The sequence below is a fragment of the Pristis pectinata genome, chromosome 3, assembly GCF_009764475.1.
Source record: "Pristis pectinata isolate sPriPec2 chromosome 3, sPriPec2.1.pri, whole genome shotgun sequence".
NCBI classification, from domain to species: Eukaryota; Metazoa; Chordata; class Chondrichthyes; order Rhinopristiformes; family Pristidae; genus Pristis; species Pristis pectinata.
Genome location: NC_067407.1, coordinates 125004880 through 125026769, shown reverse-complemented (window position 1 = coordinate 125026769; position 21890 = coordinate 125004880). Strand labels below are relative to the sequence as shown.

Genomic DNA, 21890 nt, shown 5'->3' with positions numbered 1-21890 from the left:
AGAGTACAGGAAGGAGACGAAGAGCTTAGTGACATGGTGTCATGACAACAACATTTCCCTCAATGTCAGTAAAACAAAAGAGCTGGTCATTGACTTCAAGAAAGGGGGCGGTGTACATGCACCTGTCTACATCAATGGTGCTATAGCCTGTCCTGGTCCAACCACGTAGATTCCATGACCAAGAAAGCTCACCAGTGCCTCTACTTCCTCAGGAGGGTAAAGAAATTTGGCATGTCCCCTTTGACACTCACCAACTTTTATTGATGCACCATAGAAAACATCCTATCTGGATGCATCACGGCTTGGTATGGCAACTGTTCTGCACGGGACCATAAGAAACTGCAGAGAGTTGTGGACACAGCCAAGCACATCACAGAAACCATCCTCCCCTCCATGGACCCTGTCTATACCTCTCGCTGCCTTGGTGAAGCAGCCAGCATAATCAGACCCCCCCACCCAGATCATTCTCTCTTCTCCACTCTCCCATCAGGCAGAAGATACAGGAGCCTGAGGACACATACCACCAGGCTCAAGGACAGCTTCTGTCCCACTGTGATAAAACTATTGAACGGTTCCCTTATATGATGAGATGGACTCTTGACCTCACAATCTACCTTGACCTTGCACCTTATTGTCTACCTGCAATGACTTCCCTGTAGCTGTGACACTTTAATCTGTATTCTGTTTTTGTCTTTACCCTGTACTACCTTAATGCACTGTGTAATGAATTGATCTGTACGAACGGTATGCAGGACAAGTTTTTCACTGTATCCCGGTACATGTGACAATAATAAACCAAAATCAAAACCAAAACTAATGGGAGGGAAGTGCAGAGTGTAATTCTCTTCAGTCAGTACCAGAACCACCACTTTCCTTAATAAGTGCTGCTAACTTGCACTTGAGCTTGCAGTGAACAATTTACAAATATATACATGAATCAAAATTTGGAGGTGTAGAGATGTGAATGGAGTAGCGAGGCTGATGGAATCGGTAGATAGGGGGCAGATGAAATTTACTACCAAGAAGTGCCAAATGCTTCATTGTGATAGGAAGAACACGAAGAGGCAATGTAACCTAGTGGGCATGACTGTGAAAGGGGTGCAAGAAGAGCGAGATCTGGGGGTGTATATGTGCAGAGTTCATTGTGAATGTTAAGTCAGTTTGGAAAGTGATCAAAGAAATGTACAAGATACTGGGCTTTATAAGTAGAGGTTTGGAGTACAAATCATGATGGAGCTTAATAAAATATGAGCTTGATCAAAGCTGGAGAATTATGTCCAGTTTTAGGTGCAATACCTTAGATGTAAAGTTTTGCTGAGAATGCGGGAAAGATTTCTTAAAATTAATCCAGGGTTGAGGGACTTCTGTTGTCTGGATAAATTGAAAAAGCTGGGGTTGCTGTCCTTGGAGGTTGCAAGAGGATCAGATAGAGGAATTTAAATTGTGAATGGTATAGATGAAATAGATAGAGTGAAATTATTCCCATTAACTGAAGGGTCAGTGTCGCGGAAAAGGATTACTTGGATCCGGAGGACGTCTGTTTCAGAAAGCCCTTATTGTAGCATGATATCATGGAGAGCTCAGGCTCCTAAAAGCGGAGTTCCAAAACTCTGCTCAGCAAAGGATTACACTCATTTTTATAGTTAAAATATACGTGACAAAGAGCATTTACACAAAACATTTACACAAATACAAAAGTTTCACAGCATATGCTAGGTGATAACCCGAAGCAACTATTAGCTTAGAAGTTACTCTGCCTGCAGTGTTAGGATAGATTATAGAACAATGATTCCAAAGAAAAACAGGTTCCCACATCCTTCTTATAGTACAAGCAAGCACGGGAGTCAGTTACTTATACAGTAGCTAGGCACGGTCAGCTAGTTGGCAGTCCACCAAGGACAGACAGCTGTCATGGCAGAAATGGCTTTGACCCTTTTTAATAATGCTTTAAATTTTCTTCCACAGTTCCCTCCTTGTTGATCTTTTAGAGCAACATTCCTGATATGGTATTTCCTTCTCTTCCTCGTAAGGGGGGGGGTTGTATCTTTCTTTCTTTGGGTACACCTCTTCACCCCACTAGTGTTCCTTGCTAGATTTATCTCTTATCATTTGGGGTACCGTAGGGACTTCAGGGCCAGACGAAACTTTCTTCATTAACTGACTACAGCATAATCTCAATGCTCCACATGCGCAACAGCCTAAAACACATATCATGGCCACTATTATAATTCCATGTGTGATCCAGCTTCCCCATCCGGAAAACCATCCCCATATTCCTTCCCACCAAGATCCTCTACCATTAAAGTTTTCCAGCTGTTCTCCCACCTTCCTAATCTCCTTTACCTTTTCCATTATGTGCTGTCCTAGATCTGTTATATTTTCAGAAGCATCAGGAATGTAAGTACAACAATCCTTTCCTATCGTAGCACAGGTGCCTCCTTTCTCAGCTAATATAAAGTCAAGAGCCATACAGTTCTGTAAAACTGTCTGCCTTATAGCGATCATTTCAGTGGTTTTACCGTATACTTGGGATTGGGTTTCTTCAAGCACTTCAGTAGTATCATTAGCTAGTTCTTCCAAAGCAGCAGCTAGTTTAACTGTTTCAGTAGTGGTTCGACCCATTCCATACATGGGGAATATTATCATGCCAAATTGTTTGGCTTTGGATATTCCCCTACGGGTTCGAGTCCAATGGGGGTGCTCTTTGGGATGGCCCATGACCTTTAGGTAGGGTACTAAATAGGCTAAGTAGCAACATCCGCTCCATCCCTTATTCTCCTTGGGTGTGATTGTCCTGCCGTCACCCCCGGAGTCGGGTAGCTCTCCAGGCAACCATGGGTAAGCCCTATTCCCACATATCCAATAAGTTCCATTTATTGGTCTCAGTCCACCTCCCCAAATCCAGGTAGCTCCTGCAACCACTTGTGTGGTATTAGTCCATTTAGTACAAGTACAATTCCCCAACTGGTACGGGGCACTGAAGTTGTCATTACAATAGCAGGTGGTGTTCACCGGCGCAGGGGGAGGATCTACCTTAATACCCTTTTTTAATTTCGAGGAGTCCTTGGGGGGTGGCCAAAAGTACCACCCCTCAAAGCATCAAGGGAAGCACTGATCCCTGCCTTGGTCCTTGGTGCAGTTGGCATATTTTCTGGTGCCATTTTTGTTTCTGGTGAACCATCTAATGGATTGCGTCTCATTCTGGGTGAGGGGTACCATCTTTTTTCCATGTTGGGGAACCTCCGTGCATATCCAGCAGGCTCCCTGCCTCACCTGTCTAGCATATGTATGACATAGGGACAAGAAGGTGTTGGAATGACTGCTGCCCGCGACCGAAACCAGCCCTCCTACTATCACCACCCCTCCTAACCACCGCATCTTTTCCAATATCTTCCGCAGATATTGTGTAAAATGCCAGTCAGTATTTGATGGGTAATGCTATTTGCATCTAGCAGCGTGAATCCAATCTTCTTTCCCGTCGACCTTCAGAGCCATTGGGGTTGTTAGCAGCACAGTGTAGAGTCCCTTCCACCTATGAGAGAGGGAATCTTAATAAAGATTTTTTGCATATACCTGATCTCCTGGTTGGAATATGTGTGTAGGGGCATCTCCAACGAGCGCCTGCGCTTGTCTCATCCTCTTGTGTAATTCAACTGCTGTTTTACATATGGCCTGTGCTTCGGCCAAAATTTGCTCATCATTCCATATTAGGGCCAATTTTTCGGCACATACTGGAGGTCTGGCCCATGAGGGCTTCATGAGGTGTCACTCCTGTAGCTCTATTCTTCCTATTTAGCATAGCGTACAACACTATAGGGAGAGCTTCTGGCCATGACAAGCTATTGTCCTGACACAGTTTGGATAGGGCATTCTTCAATTCCCCATTCACCCTTTCCACTATCCCCGAGGACTGAGGCTGGTAGGGAATATTCAATTTCCATTGAAATCCCATGGCCTGCACTAAATCTTTTGCTAACCTGCTGGTAAAGTGAGTACCTCGGTCACTGTTTATTCCCATGGGTATTCCATATCTAGGTATTATTTCCTTCCACAATATTTTTACCACCGTTCGAGCATCATCTTCTCGTGTGGGGTAGGCTTCCACCCATCGGGTGAGCATGTCCACAATTACCAACATATACTTATATCCTGAGACTGGGGGCATATGTACAAAATCAACTTGCAAATTTTCAAAGGGCATTTTAGGCATCGGGAGGCAATCATACTTGGCTGCCCCCAGTCCTTGGTTATTTTGCTGACAAGGATCGAGTGATTTTCTGTATGGTTGGAGTTATGCCGGGTGCATACCATTGTTAATCAATTGCATGTTGCATCCCTCCTTTTCGCATGCGTGCCTGTGCATACACTAGGTGACACAGGGCAAAAACAGGTTTCTCGGACATATCACCCGCCCATCTGGGTGAAACCAAAATCCATCCTTATAGTGGCATTATGCCTTCTCCAATGTCCATTTTTCCTGTGCTGCCCATAATTCAAAGGACTCTGAAACAGGGATGGGAGGATTACTTGAGGCGCGGAGAGCTTGCAGAACTGGTTTCTGCGCGGCTGCCACCTTTTTGGCTGCCTGGTCAGCGCGGGCATTCCCCTGAGAAATTTCATCTGTTGCATTGGTATGTGCTTCGCACTTAATAATCGCTAGTTGCTTGGGGAACTGAATTGCCTCGAGCAAGTTTAACACTAGCTGGGAGTGTTTGATGGACTTTCCCGTGGATGTAATGAAACCTCTATTCTTCCATATTTGGCCAAAGTCATGAACGACGCCAAAGACATAGCGAGAGTCCATATATAAATTGGCTGTCTGATCCTTAGACAGTATACAAGCTCGGGTTAGGGCAAAAAGTTCTGCCACCTGTGCTGAAGTGCCCTGAAGCAGCGCATAGGCCTGCACTATCTGGTGTGGATCTACCACAACATAGCCGGCAAGGAGTAGGTCATCTCTTGGCTTGGGTAAAGAGGATCAGGTCCGGATTTGGCAAAGGGTCCGTCCGCAGATCCACTCTGGGGGAAGTGGAGTGCTGTACCATAGCAACGCAGTCATGCTCGTCTTCCTCGGAGGGCTCCGGAACAAAAGTAGCAGGATTGACTGCGGGCCAGCCACTCGCACTACACAGGGGTGTTCGAGAACCAGCGGTAAAGACTTCTCGACCATGATGGCTGTTGCTGCTACTGTGCGGAGATAAGCAGGCGTTCCCAATACCACTGCGGGGAGGGCCGTAGGATAGTAAGCAACTGGCCTTTCCCCACCTCCGTGATTCTAGGTGAGTACTCCGGTGGCGAACCCTCCTTTTTCACAGACATGCAACTGAAAAGAGTGTTCATAGTTGGGGAGCCGCAAGGCTGGGGCTGTTGCTACAGCTGCCTTCAGAACCTGGAATGCAGTTTCTCGCTCCGGAGTCCACTCTACCTGTGCAGGTGCTTCCTTTGCAGTGGCGGTGCGGAGGACTGCATCATGTAGACGGTAATCATGTATCCACCGCCGGCAATAGCCAACCATCCCCAGGAAGGAAAGAACCTCTTTCTTTGTTTTAGGCGGTGGTATCCGTAGGATGGCCTGTATTCGGTCCAGTCCTATTTCTCGAGTCCCAGCCTTCAAAGCAAATCCAAGGTACTGTACTTGCGGCTGACAAAATTGTAGCTTAGATCTAGCCACTCTATGACCCCGGGCAGCTAGGAATGGCGCCACCAAAAGGTAGTCGGCGTATTGTATCAATATGGAATTTCCTCCCAGGTGGCACTTGTCTAAGTCATGTTTAACAGCAGCGGCGTACACAGCCAGACTTTCAGTGTACCCCTGGGGCAGTCGAGTCCAGGTATGCTGCTGCCCCTTGTACGTGTAGGCGAACAGATACTGGCTATCTGGGTGGAGGGGAATAGAAAAGAAAGTGGAACACAAGTTGACCATGGTATAGACAGCAGCATCAGATGGAATGGATGAAAGAATCATATTAACGTCAGGTACCACCGGGGCTATGGAAATTACAATGTTGTTTACAGCTCTTAGATCCTGCACAAAGCGCCAATCATCAGGCCGTCCAACTTTGGGTATAGGCAGTATTGGTGTGTTACAGGGGCTGACAGTAGGCTTGGGAACCCCTTGTTGGAGCAGAGAGTCTATTACCGGGGCTATGCCTTCTTCTGCCTCGGGGGCCAGTCGATACTGTCTGATAGATGGTAATACAGCATTCTTTTTTAGCTTGACACAGTGGTCTTTTGCACTAAGTACTTGGCCTATGTGTGTCTTGTGAAGGGCCCACAAGTCTGCATTCACTATTTCCAATGCTAAGGGGCCCATAGAGCCTGGCAATTCAGGCGGTTGCTGTCGTTGGAACTCAGTTAGGGGGTCCTCCAGCTGGCGGGAAATTCCCGGAAGATATACTCTTCCTTCTTCAGGCCCGTACCATTCGAAATTCCCAATGTGGTCGATAATGGGAGCAGATTGTAACCGGTTAATCATAGGGCCTATCTGTTTCGCCTAATAGGGGGGCCGCATGGCAAGGGTCAAATGAGGTACTGACTCAGGTCTCAGGTGGAGCAGGGGTTGCTGCTTTGTGGTCAGGCGTACCGGGATGCCCAGTCCTTCCTTCCCAAGATAGAGATAAGGTAGATAGTGTATCTTAGTTTTTTTTTGCCCTTCATGAGTGCCTGCCTTCTCTCTGTATTCAGGATCATCTTCCATTGTGTACCAGACGGTGCAGTGTAAATGGACCTGGTGTTGTACCACTTGCAGTAAGCCCCACAAAGCTTCAGTGTGAGCCGATAGCATCAGCTTCTCGGGTTCTTGTCTTAATCAGCACGTCTTAACTGTATAGGGGTTGCCCTCGAGTTGCCAGCAGTAACTAGTGGCTCCCAGTTTGCACAGAGTCTGGCGTCGCCAACAAGGGCAAGGGAGTAGTTTTGGATATTATCACAGTTTCTTCTATTTGACTATCTCTCAGAGACAAAGCAACCTTCTTTGATAGGGGTTCTGTCAGGGGAATACTGGCTACTCCCACGGTTACTACCCTGTTCTGGCTTAGGGGTAATCCCAGGGAGGGGGGTACAGGGGACAGGGTAGCGCTAGTGTCCACCAAGGCTCGCAAATGAGTGTATCCTATTCTAAGGGTTACCATGGGTTGCGTTTCGGAGTCTTGGGAAAGTGATATAACTGCTCCCTGCACCAGCACCTCCCCTGGGCCCCCCTATTCTTGTGGAAAAGGGTGGTTGTAGGTGAAAGCGGCACCTCCTCTTTCATTCTGTTCGATTGGTTTACAGGTTCTCGGCAAGGGTTGCTCCGACATTCACTGGCCCAATAATCCCTTCTTTCTGCAATTCCAATATATATCTTGGGATCTGTCCCTTCTTTGTCCCCGAGGCTGTCCCCCTTTTCTACTTCCCCTTCCTTGCTCTTTCCGGTAAAATTGTGTCTTATGTGTCTTAGGGCCAACCTGAGGACCAACAAAGAGTCCTTCTTGATCCATATTTCCCAAAGTGGTCACAATCTGATTCCAGTTCATAGCTTGCCAATCCAGGTTTCTCATTTTAAAGGTCTATGCCTGTTGGGGCAGCATGCAATTGAGCAGTTTCTGAATGGCCAATGGCCCATTTCTTCGCAGGAGTCCTCCCACTGTACATCGGGGACCTGGGGTGGAGGGTGTTGCACCGGGCCGTGCCGTGCAACCGATTTTTGAGCTGGTTCACCGACACCCCGGCCGCCTGTCACTTCTGCGGCCGGGAGGAGATGGTGTACCACGCGTACGCGGAGTGCGAGAGGTTGCAGCCCCTCTTCGAGTATCTGCGGGGGCTGCTGCTTAAGTTCTGGTTGCACTTCAGCCCCGCACTGTTGGTTTACGGGCACCTGGTGCGGCGCGGGGAGGGGCACGCGGCGGATCTCCTGGTGGGTCTCCTGCTGGGCCTGGCCAAGCTGGCCATCCATGGGACGTGGCAGCGGGCGGCCGAGGGTACTGGCAGGTCGGCCTGCCTGCCCGTCTTCCGCGCTTACGTGCACGCGTGGGTGTGTTTAGAGAGGGAGCACGCGGTTTCCGCGGGCAACCTAGCTGAGTTCCGCGCTCGGTGGGCCCCTCGGGATCGCGTGTGTCGTGGACGGTACGGACGCGATTCTTATTTGAAGTGTCACGTGTCACGTTAACGGTTGTAGCATCGCGTGTGTGTTTCGTTAGTATTAGTTTGCATTCTCTACCATAGTATGTCGTTGTTTAGTTTCTTCTTTTCTGTATTAGATGTAGTGTATTGACACTGGTTGTCTTTTGTAGTGCTTTTAGTGAATAAACATTTATTACTAAAAAAAATGGCCCATTTCCTGCCAATGGGACCCCTGCATATTCCTCCATTGTATTTCTAAACCGAGCTATAAAATCAGGGGCTCCTTCAGCCTTCCTCTGTAGGCATCTAGTCACTTCTCCTAAGTCCCCATGTTGTTGTGCTGCCCTCATAATGGCCTCCTTCCCTCTATAGGCCAGCCAATGATCCAATGACTTGTTGAGCCTGATCATCATCTATATGCCAATCCCCATTTTCCCCGGGCGGAACCTGGAATATATCTATCAGGGCCGCCCAGGAACTTCCATAGGCACATTTCAACAGGGTTTGCAAGTCACCCGGGAGAGGTTTATAAATTTCGCACATTTGTTCCAACCAATTAAGGAATGCTGCTGGTCTTTTTATAGGATTAGGGGCTTCAGCCACCATGGCTCATGCTTCTGCAGGAGTCCATGGTTTTAATATTGCAGTTTCTCTTATCATTATCTTTGGAGCCTGAACTGTCGGAGAGGTGGAGGAGTGAGCGGCCGCTCATTGAGCCATACTTCTGGTTTGTACCCCTTTCCCCAGTTCTGCCTCCCCGCCTTCCCCTACCCTTGCTCCTTGTTTGGGTTCATCAGCTCTTCCGGCAGGAGCTAGAGGTACAGCTTGTCCCTGAGTGCGGTTATTTTGCTGATGCCAGGCAGCTACCATCTCTATTACCTTGTCAATCATTCCATCTGGTCCGATATTAGGACTATAATTTTTCCTTTTGTTTTGAGATACCATTTGAGGTATCTGGGGGTATAGTGGTACGGGGCTGGTGTCGTGGGATAGGGTGGCGGGGCGGTTGGTGATGCCGGGCCTTGCTTCTCGTCGAGGCCTGGTGTGACAGGAGGCTCCTCCTCCTTTCCCTTCTTTCTCTTTTGTTCAGGGGGTTAGTGTCTCTTTGCCACCTCCATCCACTTCTCAAAACATCCCATCATATATTCAAAATCCTACTTAGGGTCCCCATTCCCATTCGCTACCTCATCCCACCAGGTCTGTCTGTCATCACCTGTTTCGTAAATTACCATGTCTGCTGGTGACCCCGGAGGCATCAGAGGGTCTCCTACCTTCTGTCGAGCTTTCTTCACAGTCTTCATCCGTTTCTCTGTTTTCTTACTCACTTTCAAGGCCCCTTGTGATCTCACTTGTCGAGGCGGGGCCACAGGAGCAGCAGAAGCCGTTCAACTGCTGACACTTTCCATTGTCTGCAAAAGAATACAGTTACGCTTGGAGCTCAATTATTTCCCCCAAAAGCTTATCTACAGCACTCACCAGTGTTTAGAGTTTCCTCAGCAGTCCCTCCATTCCTTTATTAACGGTAGGCCATCCTCCTTTCAGCTAGGACGCCTTTTAACGGTAGCTACCTTTCCTCTCCAACTTGAGAGGTGTTAGGCCGTCCCCCTTTCAGCTAGGATGCCAACTCTCTGAACTTGGAGAGTACCTTTCTCCGCTTGGGTTCTTTTCAGGGATCTTGCTAATAGTGTCCATCCAGTAGTTGCTCCCCAACTTGGAAGGTGTTAGGACACTAAGAGGATCCCATCCTCATCGCCAATCTGTCGCTGAAAAGGATTACTCAGACCCAGAGGGCGTCTGCTTCAGAAAGCCTTTATTATAGCATGATATCATGGAGAGCTCAGACTTCTAAAAGCGGAGTTCCGAAACTCTGCTCAGCAAAGGATTACACTCATTTTTATAGTTAAAATGTACGTGACAAAGAGCATTTACACAAAACGTTTACACAAATACAAAAGTTTCACAGCATGTTCTAGGTGATAACCCGAAGCAGCTATCAGCTTAGAAGTTACTCTGCCTGCGGTGTTATGATAGATTATAGAACAATGAATCCAAAGAAAAACAGGTTCCCACGTCCTTCTTATAGTACAAGCAAGCATAGGAGTCAGTTACTTATACAGTAGCTAGGCACGGTCAGCTAGTTGGCAGTCCACCAAGGACAGACAGCTGTCATTGGCAGAAATGGCTTTGACCCTTTTTAATAACGCTTTAAATTTTCTTCCACAGTTAGGAACCAGGGGAGGTAGAATGAAACTGATTGACAAAAGAACCAATAATGATATGAGAAACACACACACAACATGCTAGGGGAACTCAACAGGTCAGGCAGCATCTATGGAGGGAAATAAACAGTCGACGTTTCGGGTCGAGACCTTTCATCAGTGATATGAGAACTTTTGTTATTCTGAATGAGGTTAGGTTTTTGTAATGTTCAAAAGGGAGTTAGATAGATATCTGAAAAGAAACAATGTCCAGGGGCATGGGGAGAGGGCAGGGGAATGGTACTAACTAGTTTGCTCATATAGAGCTGATGCAGACTTTCAGGACCAAATGGCCTCCTTCTGTGCAGTAACTGTTCTATAATTCTGTGATAGAAGATTCCAGGGCATTATTCAAAGGAAAGCAGTTTGAATAACAATATTGTCCCTCAACTAATTCATTGAAGTAGGTTACCTGGTCACTATCATTTGCACAGGATTGCCACGTTTCCTGCATTACAACAATGATTATACCTCTGAAGAATTTCCTTGGATATGGAGCAACAAACAGTCCGCTGGACGGACTCAGTTGGTCGAGCAGCATTTGTGGGAGGAATGGAATTGTCAATGTTTTGGGTTGAAACCCTGCATCAGGACTTAATGCAAGGTTAATGCCTCAGTCCTGCTGCAGGGTTTTGACCCAAAACATCGACAATTCCTTTCCTCCCACAAATGCTGCTCGACCTTCTGAGTCCCTCCAGTAGATTGTTTATTGCTCCAGATTCCAGCATCTGCAATCTCTTGTGTCTTCATTCTATGAGTGCTTTTAGGATGTCCTGAGATTTTGAAAGCTACTGTACAAAATGTAAGAGTTTAATATGATGCTCTGCAGCTTATAAGATTTTGCAGCAAATGGTCAAACCTCAGCAAGTGATGCAGTGACTGTGCACATGAATCTAACATGTGGGTATGAGGTTGAACGGATCAATGGAAGAGAAAAATGCAACAAAAGTGAAACCACAATGTTTTGTCATTTTATTGAATATTATTAAAAAAACACGGAAACTTTAGTTTTTCACCAGAATTGAGAAGAAAACAGAGTGACCAATGACAGACAAGCATCGTGATTCTGACAGATCCTCAGAACAAAGACATGGGTAACAAAGACAATTACAGCCCAGCCTATGAATTAAAAATTGTTTATAGGAGAACATCAGTGCTGACATACAAGCCTAGAAACTGTACTGCACATAACATGCAAGGTATATCATGTAAGTAGTGCAAATCCTGGGTTTTAGTGCAGTTGCACCTGAATTTTGGGACTCATACAAAACCCAAAGTGCTTTGGAGAAGAATTCATTGTGTCCTTCAAGGCTGATTGCATCTTACGATGATTTCACATTTCGATTCAACCTGTAGTGCATTAGAAGTCAATACTTTCCTTTAAAAAGCCTACATAGCAAGGATGCATTCCTGTGATTGACATGGAATTTGAATATAAGTGTTGTTTCAGATCAGTTTGTGTGTAATGCTTGTTTAGATTCTGCTAACTGGTGTCTCTATTCCTACAGATTTTTCTTGATGTACCTTATTAATAAAGATGAAACAGAGCACACAGGACAGGTAAGACCCACCACTTTCTAATAAGTAAACAAGAGTGGCTGGATATGGGTTTCAAAGACTCATGATGTCCAGGAGCTCAGTTGACAGAGAGTTCAAACTGAAAGAAATTATTGTATCCCATCACAGCAATTACTGTTCAGATGATTGGTGCAGTCTGGCATGAGATTTCCTGTTGGAGATCATCACTTTCTTGTTTGCTACCAAGCCCTGCCAGTTCTGTAATGGGTTTTACATGTGACGTCTGGGAAAGCAGCTAATACTTTGAAACGTCATTATACAAGATCGAGGTTAGAATGAATCAAAATAGAAAGGAGTTATGCAAAGGAATACTTCTTTTACCATAGTAGGTTTGGGTTAAAATGTACTTGACAAATTTCATGCAATAAATGACTCACGGTGCTGTCTGCATTGTTTACCTTTGTGCTTCAAGTAATTCTGGTGCTCTAATTGTCTGTTTTCACCAAATAATTCCGTCTTCTGTGTGTGGAGCTGAACTCGCTTAATAATCCACTTAGTAGGTACTTAGTATAGGTTTGGCACCGTGCTGTGTGGATTATTGAGTGCAGAGAGTGATATGCAGTGGCGTGTATAAGATAACATTTTAATTTTATCTACCAGGAATCCTACGTGTGGAAAATGTATCAAGAACGTTGCTGGGAATTCTTTCCAGCTGGAGATTGCTTCCGCAAGCAGTATGAAGACCAGCTCAACTAAATAAGGACTAAGCTGGCCCACAAACATTGGAGAAACCACAGATTTCCTCTCTGAATGCTTTCAAGCCTTTCTTTGTGTATAACCTGCTCAGTGTGCACTTGGAACACCGAAGCTATAGCTCTCTGAGTCCGCTGTCAGCACATCTGCTTTCAAATTGATGTAGAGGAAAAAAATATTGATTTCAAACTGTGTGCCGATACGTTTTAAGACATTTCCTTCATCTTGTGAGCACATAAGTGAAAGATGATAAATTGCTCTCATCCTAAACATTTATGTATTTCTTCATCTGGAATGATATTGTATACTTTTTGATGTCCAGAGCAATCTGCTTACGGACACTGGGCTGTGATGAGGAAATAGTGCCTTACTATATGTGGGTTGAGCTATGCAAGAGGTTGTGTGCATGACCGTGTCACACTGTAAATCGATCTTTTGATGTACATGCTTCTGTCTGACTGCCATGCGTCTCAGAAGAAGTGTAGGACATTCACATAAACCTAAGATGTTAGTTTCTGGTTATTTAGCTCTTTATTTTGGTAATGCTCTTATGCAATACAGCAACAGTCTGAATCTTTGCATAAAGGATTCTTTCAAAGGAAAAACAAAAGTTATTCCATTGCATGTCTATTATGCAAGTACAAGAGAAAATAAAATGGCAAGCTGATTAATGTGACAACTATTTTTTAGGTTTAAGGTTATTGATTACTCTGTAGTTACAAAGTGTTGTGTACTTTATTGTAGATTCAGAACCAGTTTCATCAGCCAAGAATGCTGTGTTTACACTTGGTTGTTGTCTCACATATTTTCTGCCACTTGTGGTAAATATAGTGATTGAGGAATAACTGTCCACTCATTTCTGACTGAAGCTGAAGCAATATCCATTCAGGGATTTCATCGGACACCATTGTAAAGTAATTATGTGTAGAATACTTCATTTGATTTGTTTTAACTTGTAATGCCAATCTTTCGAAATAAAATATTCGGAATAAAAACAGAGCATTTTTTATTTTCTTTGATAAAGCTGAAGGAACAATTTTTAACAATGTTTCTCTCTCTTCTCCAAGTTTGCCTGTTCTGTCTTTTGTCGATATTAACTCTGACTGGCTGATAGCTACTCAGGTGTTGGTTGCTTCTGGTACTTGCAGAAGATGCTGTTCTTCAAATACAAACCCAGAAGGTGTGGCAGCATGATATTTACTTGATCAATTAATCAATTAATTTAGCACAGACCTGTATCGATCCAACTATCATTGTGTCCCTATGGCCAGCTTCCACATCGTGCAGTGCGCATTCTGACCACACCACTGAGGAGCAGTCTGTTGGGTAACATGGAACTCTGTCGAACTTGCAGCAGAGAATGTGGCCATTCAGCCCACTGAGCCCTCTACCACCTGCCCTTATCTCATCCCATCAGTAGAACCTTCAATTTCCCTCTCAACTTCCCCTGTAATTCATCTGTGTTAGACGTCCTCAGCTACTCCTTGTGGAAACAAGTTCCACGTTCTAATTGATTTTTGTGCTTACAAGTTCCACATTCTAACCAAACTTCGTGTAAACATGTTTCTCCCAAATCCTCCACTTTTTTTTATTGATACCAATCCTGCATTTATGGGACTAGCTTTTGACTCCCTGCGAATGGAAACATATTCTCTACATCTACCCCATCAAATTATTTTAAAAGCCTTAAAACCTTCTATGAGGTCACCCATCAGCCTTCTCTTTTGCAAAATTAAGTGCGCCACACCATTCAGTCTTTCCTGATGGGGCCCAACATCTCCATTCTAGAATTGCCCCTACACCCATTTTGTATTTATGGACTGCAGATGTCTGGCAAGGCCTGTGTTCATCACCAAAGTTCAATTGTTCTTCAGAGAGTGGTAATAACTCATCTGCTTGAACCACTACAGTCTGTCTGGCAAAAATACTTTCAAGTAAGGCAGGGTGTTCCAGGACTTAGACCCAATTACAACAAATGAATGGTGCCATATTTCCAAGTCAGGGTGGGATTTGACATGGAAGGAAATTTGTATGTGATGGAGCTCCCTTTTCCCTAAAACCCTTGTTCTTTCTGGATGTACAGATGGCAGCTTTTGTGTGCTGATGGTGGTAGTGGTTGTGGTTGGGGGGGGGGGGGCGGTGGGGGTGGGTGGGGGAGTATTGAAGGTAGTTTATGGGGGCCCTAATCAAGTGGGCTGCTTTGTCATGGATAGTATGGACTGTTATTGAAGGAACATTTCTTCAGACAAATGGAAAGACTTCTTTTATGTGAATAGCCTTGCTTTCAGATGGTGCTTGGAATTATGTTGCTCACTTTAGAACATCCAATGGTTGATTGTTGTTAGTGCAGTTATGGGACTGGTCCATTAAGTTTTTGGTCAATGCCCAGAACGTTAGGTGAGAAGGACTTGGTTGTGGTAATGAAATTCATGGTCAAAGGAAATGATAAAACTCTCTTTTTAAAATGGTCATAGTTCCAGTATTTATGGCATGAATGTTTCCGACCACATGTCAGGCCACATCTGAATGTTTTCCAGGACCTGCTGCTTGCAGGCAAGGGTAGCCTTGTTATTTGAGGAGTTGTGAATTCTGCAATCATCAGCAAACATCTCCACTTCTGACCTGATGATTGAGAGAAGATTATTGTTGAAGCAGTTGAAGGTGGTTGGGCTTGGAACACTGCCCTGAAGAACTCCTGCCGCAGTGTCCTAGGATTGAACTGATTGAACAGGGAGGGAGGCAAGAGAAGTGGGGGAGTGGCACTGTTGATCAGAGATAGTGTCACGGCTGCGGAAAAGGTGGACATTGTGAAGGGATTGTCTACGGAGTCTCTGTGGGTGGAGGTTAGGAACAGGAAGGGGTCGATAACGGTGCTGGGTGTTTTTTATAGGCCGCCCAATAGTGACAAGGATATTGAGGAGCAGATAGGGAAGCAGATCCTGGAAAGGTGTGAGAATAACAGAGTTGTTGTGATGGGGGATTTTAATTTCCCAAACATCGATTGGCATCTCCAGACAGTTAGGGGTTTAGATGGGGTGGAGTTTGTTAGGTGTGTTCAGGAAGGGTTCTTGACACAGTATGTAGATAGACCTACAAGAGGAGAGGCTGTACTTGATTTGATATTGGATAATGAACCTGGTCAGGTGTCAGATCTCTCAGTGGGTGAACATTTTGGTGATAGTGATCATAATTCTATCTCCTTTATGTTAGCACTGGAGAGGGATAGGAACAGACAGGCTAGAAAAGTGTTTACTTGGAGTAAAAGGAATTATGAGGCTCTCAGGAAGGAAGTTGGAAGATTAAATTGGGAACAGATGTTCTCTGGGAAAGGTACAGAAGATATGTGGCAAATATTCAGGGGATATTTGTGTGGAGCTCTGCACAGACGAGACAGGGGAGTCATGATAAGATACAGGAACCGTGGTGTACGAAGGCTATAATAAATCTAGTCAAAAGGAAAAGAAAAGCATACAAAAGGTACAGAGAGCTAGGTAATGTTAGAGATCTGGAGGAGTACAAGGCTAAAAGGAAGGAACTTAAGAAAGAGATTAGGAGAGCCAGAAGGGGACATGAGAAGGCCTTGGCGGGCAGGATTAAGGAAAACCCCAAGGCGTTCTACAAGTATGTGAAGAGTAAGAGGATGAGATGTGAAAGGATAGGGGCCTATCAAGTGCAGCAGTGGGAAAATGTGAATGGATCCGGAAGAAATAGCGGAGGTACTTAATGAATACTTTACGTCAGTATTCACCATGGTAAAAGATCTGGGGGATTGTAGTGGGGACTTGCAGCAGCCTGAAAAGCTTGAGCATGTAGATATTAGAAAAGAGGTGGTGCTGAAACTTTTGGAAAGCATCAAGTTAGATAAGTCACTGGGACCGGATGAGATGTACCCAGGTTGCTGTGGGAGGTGAGGGAGGAGATTGCGGAGCCTCGGACGATGATCTTTGTGTCATCCATGGAGACGGGAGAGGTTCCGGAAGATTGGAGGGTTGCGGAGGTTGTTCCCTTATTCAAGAAGGGGAGTGGGGATAGCCCAGGAAATTATAGACCAGTGAGTCTTACCTCAGTGGTTGGTAAGCTAATGGAGAAGATCCTGAGAGGCAGGATTTATGAACATTTGGAGAGGTATAATATGATTAGGAATAGTAGGCATGGCTTTGTTAAGGGTAGGTCCTGCCTTACGAGCCTGATTGAATTTTTTGAGGATGTGACTAAACACATCAATGAAGGGAGAGTAGTAGATGTAGTGTATATGGATTTCAGCAAGGCTTTTGATAAGGTACTCCATGTGAGGCTTATGGAGAGGGTGAGGAGAAATGGGATCCAAGGGGACATTGGAGTGTGGATCCAGAACTGGCTGGCCCACAGAAGGCAAAGAGTGGTTGTTGAAAGGTCGTATTCTGAGTTGAGGTCAGTGACCAGTGGTGTACCTCAGGGATCTGTACTGGGACCCTTACTCTTTGTGATTTTTATAAACGACCTGGATGAGGAAGTGGAGGGGTGGGTTAGTAAGTTTGCGGATGACACGAAGGTTGGGGGTGTTGTGGATAGTTTGGAGGGCTGTCACAGAGGGACATAGATAGGATGCAGAGTTGGGCCGAGAAGTGGCAGATGCAGTTCAACCCAGATAAGTGTGAAGTGGTTCATTTTGGTAGGTCAAATATGTTGGTGGAATATAGTATTAATGGTAGGACTCTTGGCAGTGTGGAGGATCAGAGGGATCTTGGGGTCTGAGTCCATAGGATGCTCAAAGCGGCTGCGCAGGTTGACTCTGTGGTTAAGAAGGCATATGGTGTATTGTCCTTCATCAATCGGGGAAATGAATTTAGGAGCTGTGAGGTATTGTTGCAGCTATATAGGTCCCTGGTCAGACCCCACTTGGAGTATTGTGCTCAGTTCTGGTCGCCTCACTACAGGAAAGATGTGGAAGCCATAGAGAGGGTGCAGAGGAGATTTACTAGGATGCTGCCTGGAATGAGGAGCATGCCTTACGAAAGCAGGTTGAGGGAACTCGGCCTTTTCTCCTTGGAGAGACGGAGGATGAGGGGGGACCTGATAGAGGTGTATAAGATGATGAGAGGTATTGATAGGGTAGATAGTCAGAGGCTTTTCCCCAGGGCTGAATTGGTGGCCACAAGAGGACACAGGTTTAAGGTGCTGGGGAGTAGATATAGAGGAGATGTCAGGGGTAAGTTTTTTACTCAGAGAGTGGTGAGTGCATGGAATGGGCTGCCGGCAACGGTGGTGGAGGCGGATACGATAGGGTCTTTTAAGAGACTGTTAGATAGGTACATGGAGCTGAGAAAAATAGAGGGCTATGGGTAAGCCTAGTAATTTCTAGGGTAGGGACATGTTCGACACAGCTGTGTGGGTTGAAGGGCCTGAATTGTGCTGTAATTGTTCTATGTTCTATGTTCTATTCCTCGCTACCCAGAGGACTACACAGTGTCTGAGAAGATCATACTAGGCTGTCAGCCAATTTGCTGGAACTTCCCCGTCATTAGCATTTTCCCAGTCGGTATAGTGAGGATCCCACTTAAGTGGATGGGTGCTTGGGAGGTAGAAGAGCTGGTTTTGGCCATTTGTTGGGTGTTTTGCAGGTGTTGGTAAATATAACTTTGCCAGTAGCTGTCGTGGCAGTCCCTTTGTGTTCCATAGAGGAAGTGTGGTAAAAGTAGTGATCTGAACTTACACATTTACTGTATAGCCAGGCCTTAATTTGTATTGTGCAGGGATGTGGCGATCTTGTGGATGTGGATGTTAACACACCATACTTACTGATCATTAGCAACATACACCAATGTCATTGGTTGCTCATAATTTTTGCAGGTTGACCTATTTAGCCCATGAGTGACCCTTCACATTCACTTGACAGATCTGTGATCCAGGATCTCGTGGACACTGGGCCTTGAAAGGGTTGTTCTGATTGTTTTGATCTTGAGTTTCACACCTTTGACAGCCAGGGCAATAAGTGGCATTTGACTCTGGCTTTGATGACCATACAGCCAAGAAGTGAAAGTTGCAAAATAAAATGTGTGCTTTTTTTCCACATAAATTCTGTATCTCAAAATTTTGGGTGGTAATTTGTGAATTCTGTAAGAACGAATTTCTGTTACCCAAATGGCTGCAATATAGAGGTTGCCTACAGTTACAAGTTCAGGACACTGTTTAAACAAGGTTGGAGCCAGATTTGGAGCGGGAGCTTTGAAAAGAGGCAAGCCTCTGTGCGTGTGCTTGTGAGAGGCACACTTGCAAACTGTTAATAGTTGATTGGCTAATTAACAGCAGCGAATAAAGGAAGGGAGGTATAAGCAGAGCGGCCATTGTTGGAATGGGCCAAGGTGGAGCACTTGAGGCTTTGGCTCAAAAGGTTTCGGCAAGAGGAGTTGGGGGCTAAGGTAAGTCTCCGGTAAGTTTCTTCCTTCCTTTCTTTGAGTTTTCCTGTAGTGCCAGGCCAGAGTAGTTAGAACGGCTCCAGGGTCAGAGGTCTGTTCAGCTTGTGAGATGTGGGAGGTCTGGGAGACTGCCAGTCTCCCTGATGGCTACATGTGCACGAGGTGCATCCAACTGCAGCTCCTTACAGACTGCTTTAGGGCACTGGAGCTGCAGCTGGATAACCTTCAGCTCCTACGGGAGAACAAGGAGTTCATAGATAAGGGCTACAGTGAGGCAGCCACGCCTAAGTTGCAGGAGCCAGGTAGCTGGGTGATTGTCAGGAGAAGGAAGGAGAATAGGCAGGCAGTACAGAGGAGAGTGGTAGTGACAGAGGATTCGATAGTAACAGGGCCAGACAGGAGATTCTGTGGACGTGAAAGCGACTCGCAGATGCTATGTTGCCTCCTGTCTGCCAGGGTCAGGGACGTCTCAGATTGAGACCACAGCATTCTGAAGGGGGAGGGTCACAGCCAGAAGTCGTGGTACATATTGGTACCTATGACATAGGTAGGAAAAGAGATGAGGTCCTGAAGAGGGAATATAGGGAGCTAGGTTGGAAGCTGAAAAGCAGGACTACAAGGGCAGTAATCTCTGGATTGCTGCTGTGCCATGCACCAGTGAGGGTAAGAATAGGATGATTTGGCAGATGAATGCGTGGCTGAGGAGTTGGTGCAGGGGGCAGGGTTTCAGATTTGTGGATCATTGGGATCTCTTCTGGAGAAGGTATCACCCGTACAAAAGGGACAGGTTACACCTGAACTGGAGGGGGACCAATATTCTTGCAGGCAGGTTTCCTAGAACTGTCGGGGAGGGTTTAAACTAGTTTGGCAGGGGGATGGGAACCAGACTGATAGGTCAGAGGTTGGTGCATTTAGTGTACAAGTAGATGCAGAGTGTAGAAAGACTGTGAGGAAGGACAGGCAGTTGAAAGGGCTAAATTACAGTCCGTTGGATGGGCTGAAGTGTGTCTACTTTAATGTGAGAAGTATCAGGAACAAGACTGATGAACGTAGAGCATGGGTAAGTACATGGAACTATGACATTGTGGCTATTACAGAGACTTAGCTTTTGCAAGGGCAGGAATGGCTGCTGGATATTCTGGGGTTTAGATTTTTCAAAAGGGACAGGGACGGTGGTAAAAGAGGTGGGAGAGTGGTTTTGCTGATCAGGGATAGTATCACAGCTGTAGAAAGGGAGGATATCCTGGAGATATTGTCTACTGAGTCAGTGTGGATGGAAGTCAGAAACAAGAAGGGACCGCTCTCTCTATTGGGAGTATCCTACAGACCCCCCAGTAGCAGCAGAGATGCTGAGGATCAGATTGAGAGGCAGATTTTGGAAAGGTGCAAAAATAACATGGTTGTTGTCATGAGTGATTTCAACTTCCCTAATAATGATTGGCACCTCCTTAGTGTAAAGGGAACAGATGGGGCAGAGTTTGTTAGGTGTGTCCAGGAAGGATTCCTGACACAGTATGTGAACAGGCCGACTATAGGAGAGGCCATATTGGACCTGATACTAGACAATGAGCCTGATCAGGTTTCAGATCTCTCGGTGGGAGGGCATTTTGGAGACAGTGACCATAACTCTTTGACCTTTACCATAGTCTTGGAGAGGGATAGGAGCAGATGATATGGGAAAGTATTTAATTGGGGGAGGGGGAGTTATGATGTCCCAAGACAGGAACTTGGGAATGTAAATTGGGAGCAGATGTTCTTGGGGAAGTGCACAACAGATATGTGGAGGTTGTTTAGGAAGTACTTGCATGGGGTTCTGAATAGGTTTGTCCCATTAAGGCAGGGTAAGGATGGTAAAGTGAAGGAACCATGGTTGAAAAGAGACAAAGAATATCTTGTCAAGAGGAAGAAAGAAACTTTCCTAAGGTTTAGAAAGCAAGGATCAGACAGGGCCCTGGAGAGTTACAAGGTAGCCAGGAGGGAGCTTAAGAATGGATTTAAGAGAGCTAGAAGGGGGCATGAGAAGGCCTTGGTGAGTAGGATTAAGGAAAACCCCAAGGCATTCTACATGTATATGAAGAATAGGAGTATGACTATAATGAGGGTAGGACCGATCAGGGATAAAAGAGGAAACGTGCCTGGAATCTGAAGAGGTAGGGGAGGCCCTTAATGAATACTTTGATTCAGTATTCACCAGTGAAAGAGACCTTGATGTTTGTGAGGATGGCGTACAACAGGCTGATACACTAGGGCATGTCGACGTGAAGAAGGAGGATGTGCTGGAACTTTTGAAAAATTTTAGGATAGATAAGTCACTGGGAATGGACGGGATCTATCCAAGGTTATCACGGGAAGCTAGGGAAGAGATTGCTGTGCCTTTGGCAGTGACCAGTGGTGTTCTGTAGGGATCTGTTCTGGGACCCCTGTTCTTTGTGATTTTTATCAGTTACTTGGTTGAGGATGTGGGAGGGTGGGTTAATAAGTTTGCTGATGACACGAAGGTTGGTGGTGTTGTGGATAATGTAGAAGGTTGCTGTAGATTACAACAGGACATTGATAGGCTGCAGAGCTGGGCTGAGAAGTGGCAGAGGGAGTTCAACCTGGTAAAGTGTGATGTGATACACTTTGGAAGATCAAATCTGAAGGCAGAATACAAGGTTAATGGCAGGACTCTTAGCAGTGAGGAGGAACAGAGCAATCTTGGTGTGCATGTCCATAGATCCCTCAAGGTTGCCACACAGGTTGATAGGGTTGTTAAGAAGGTATATGGTGGGTCGGCCTTCATTAGTCGGAGTATTGAGTTCAAGAGTCACGAGGTAATGTTGCAGTTCTCTAAAACTCTGGTTAGACCACACTTGGAGTATTGTGT

General features: G+C 45.6%; 1 protein-coding gene across 4 annotated transcripts in view; it reads left to right on the top strand.

The window, feature by feature from the left end:
* ryr2a (ryanodine receptor 2a (cardiac)) overlaps nucleotides 1–13624 on the top strand; it is a 587454-nt gene extending 573830 nt beyond the window's left edge. For all 4 annotated transcript variants that reach the window (XM_052011297.1, XM_052011295.1, XM_052011296.1 and 1 more), the window contains 2 exons: nucleotides 11867–11918; nucleotides 12537–13624. In XM_052011297.1, coding sequence (XP_051867257.1) covers nucleotides 11867–11918; nucleotides 12537–12632 — 148 coding nt within the window. In that variant the 3' untranslated portion in view covers nucleotides 12633–13624. The remainder of the gene's footprint in view (nucleotides 1–11866; nucleotides 11919–12536) is intronic.
* The last annotated feature ends 8266 nt before the right edge of the window (nucleotides 13625–21890 follow it).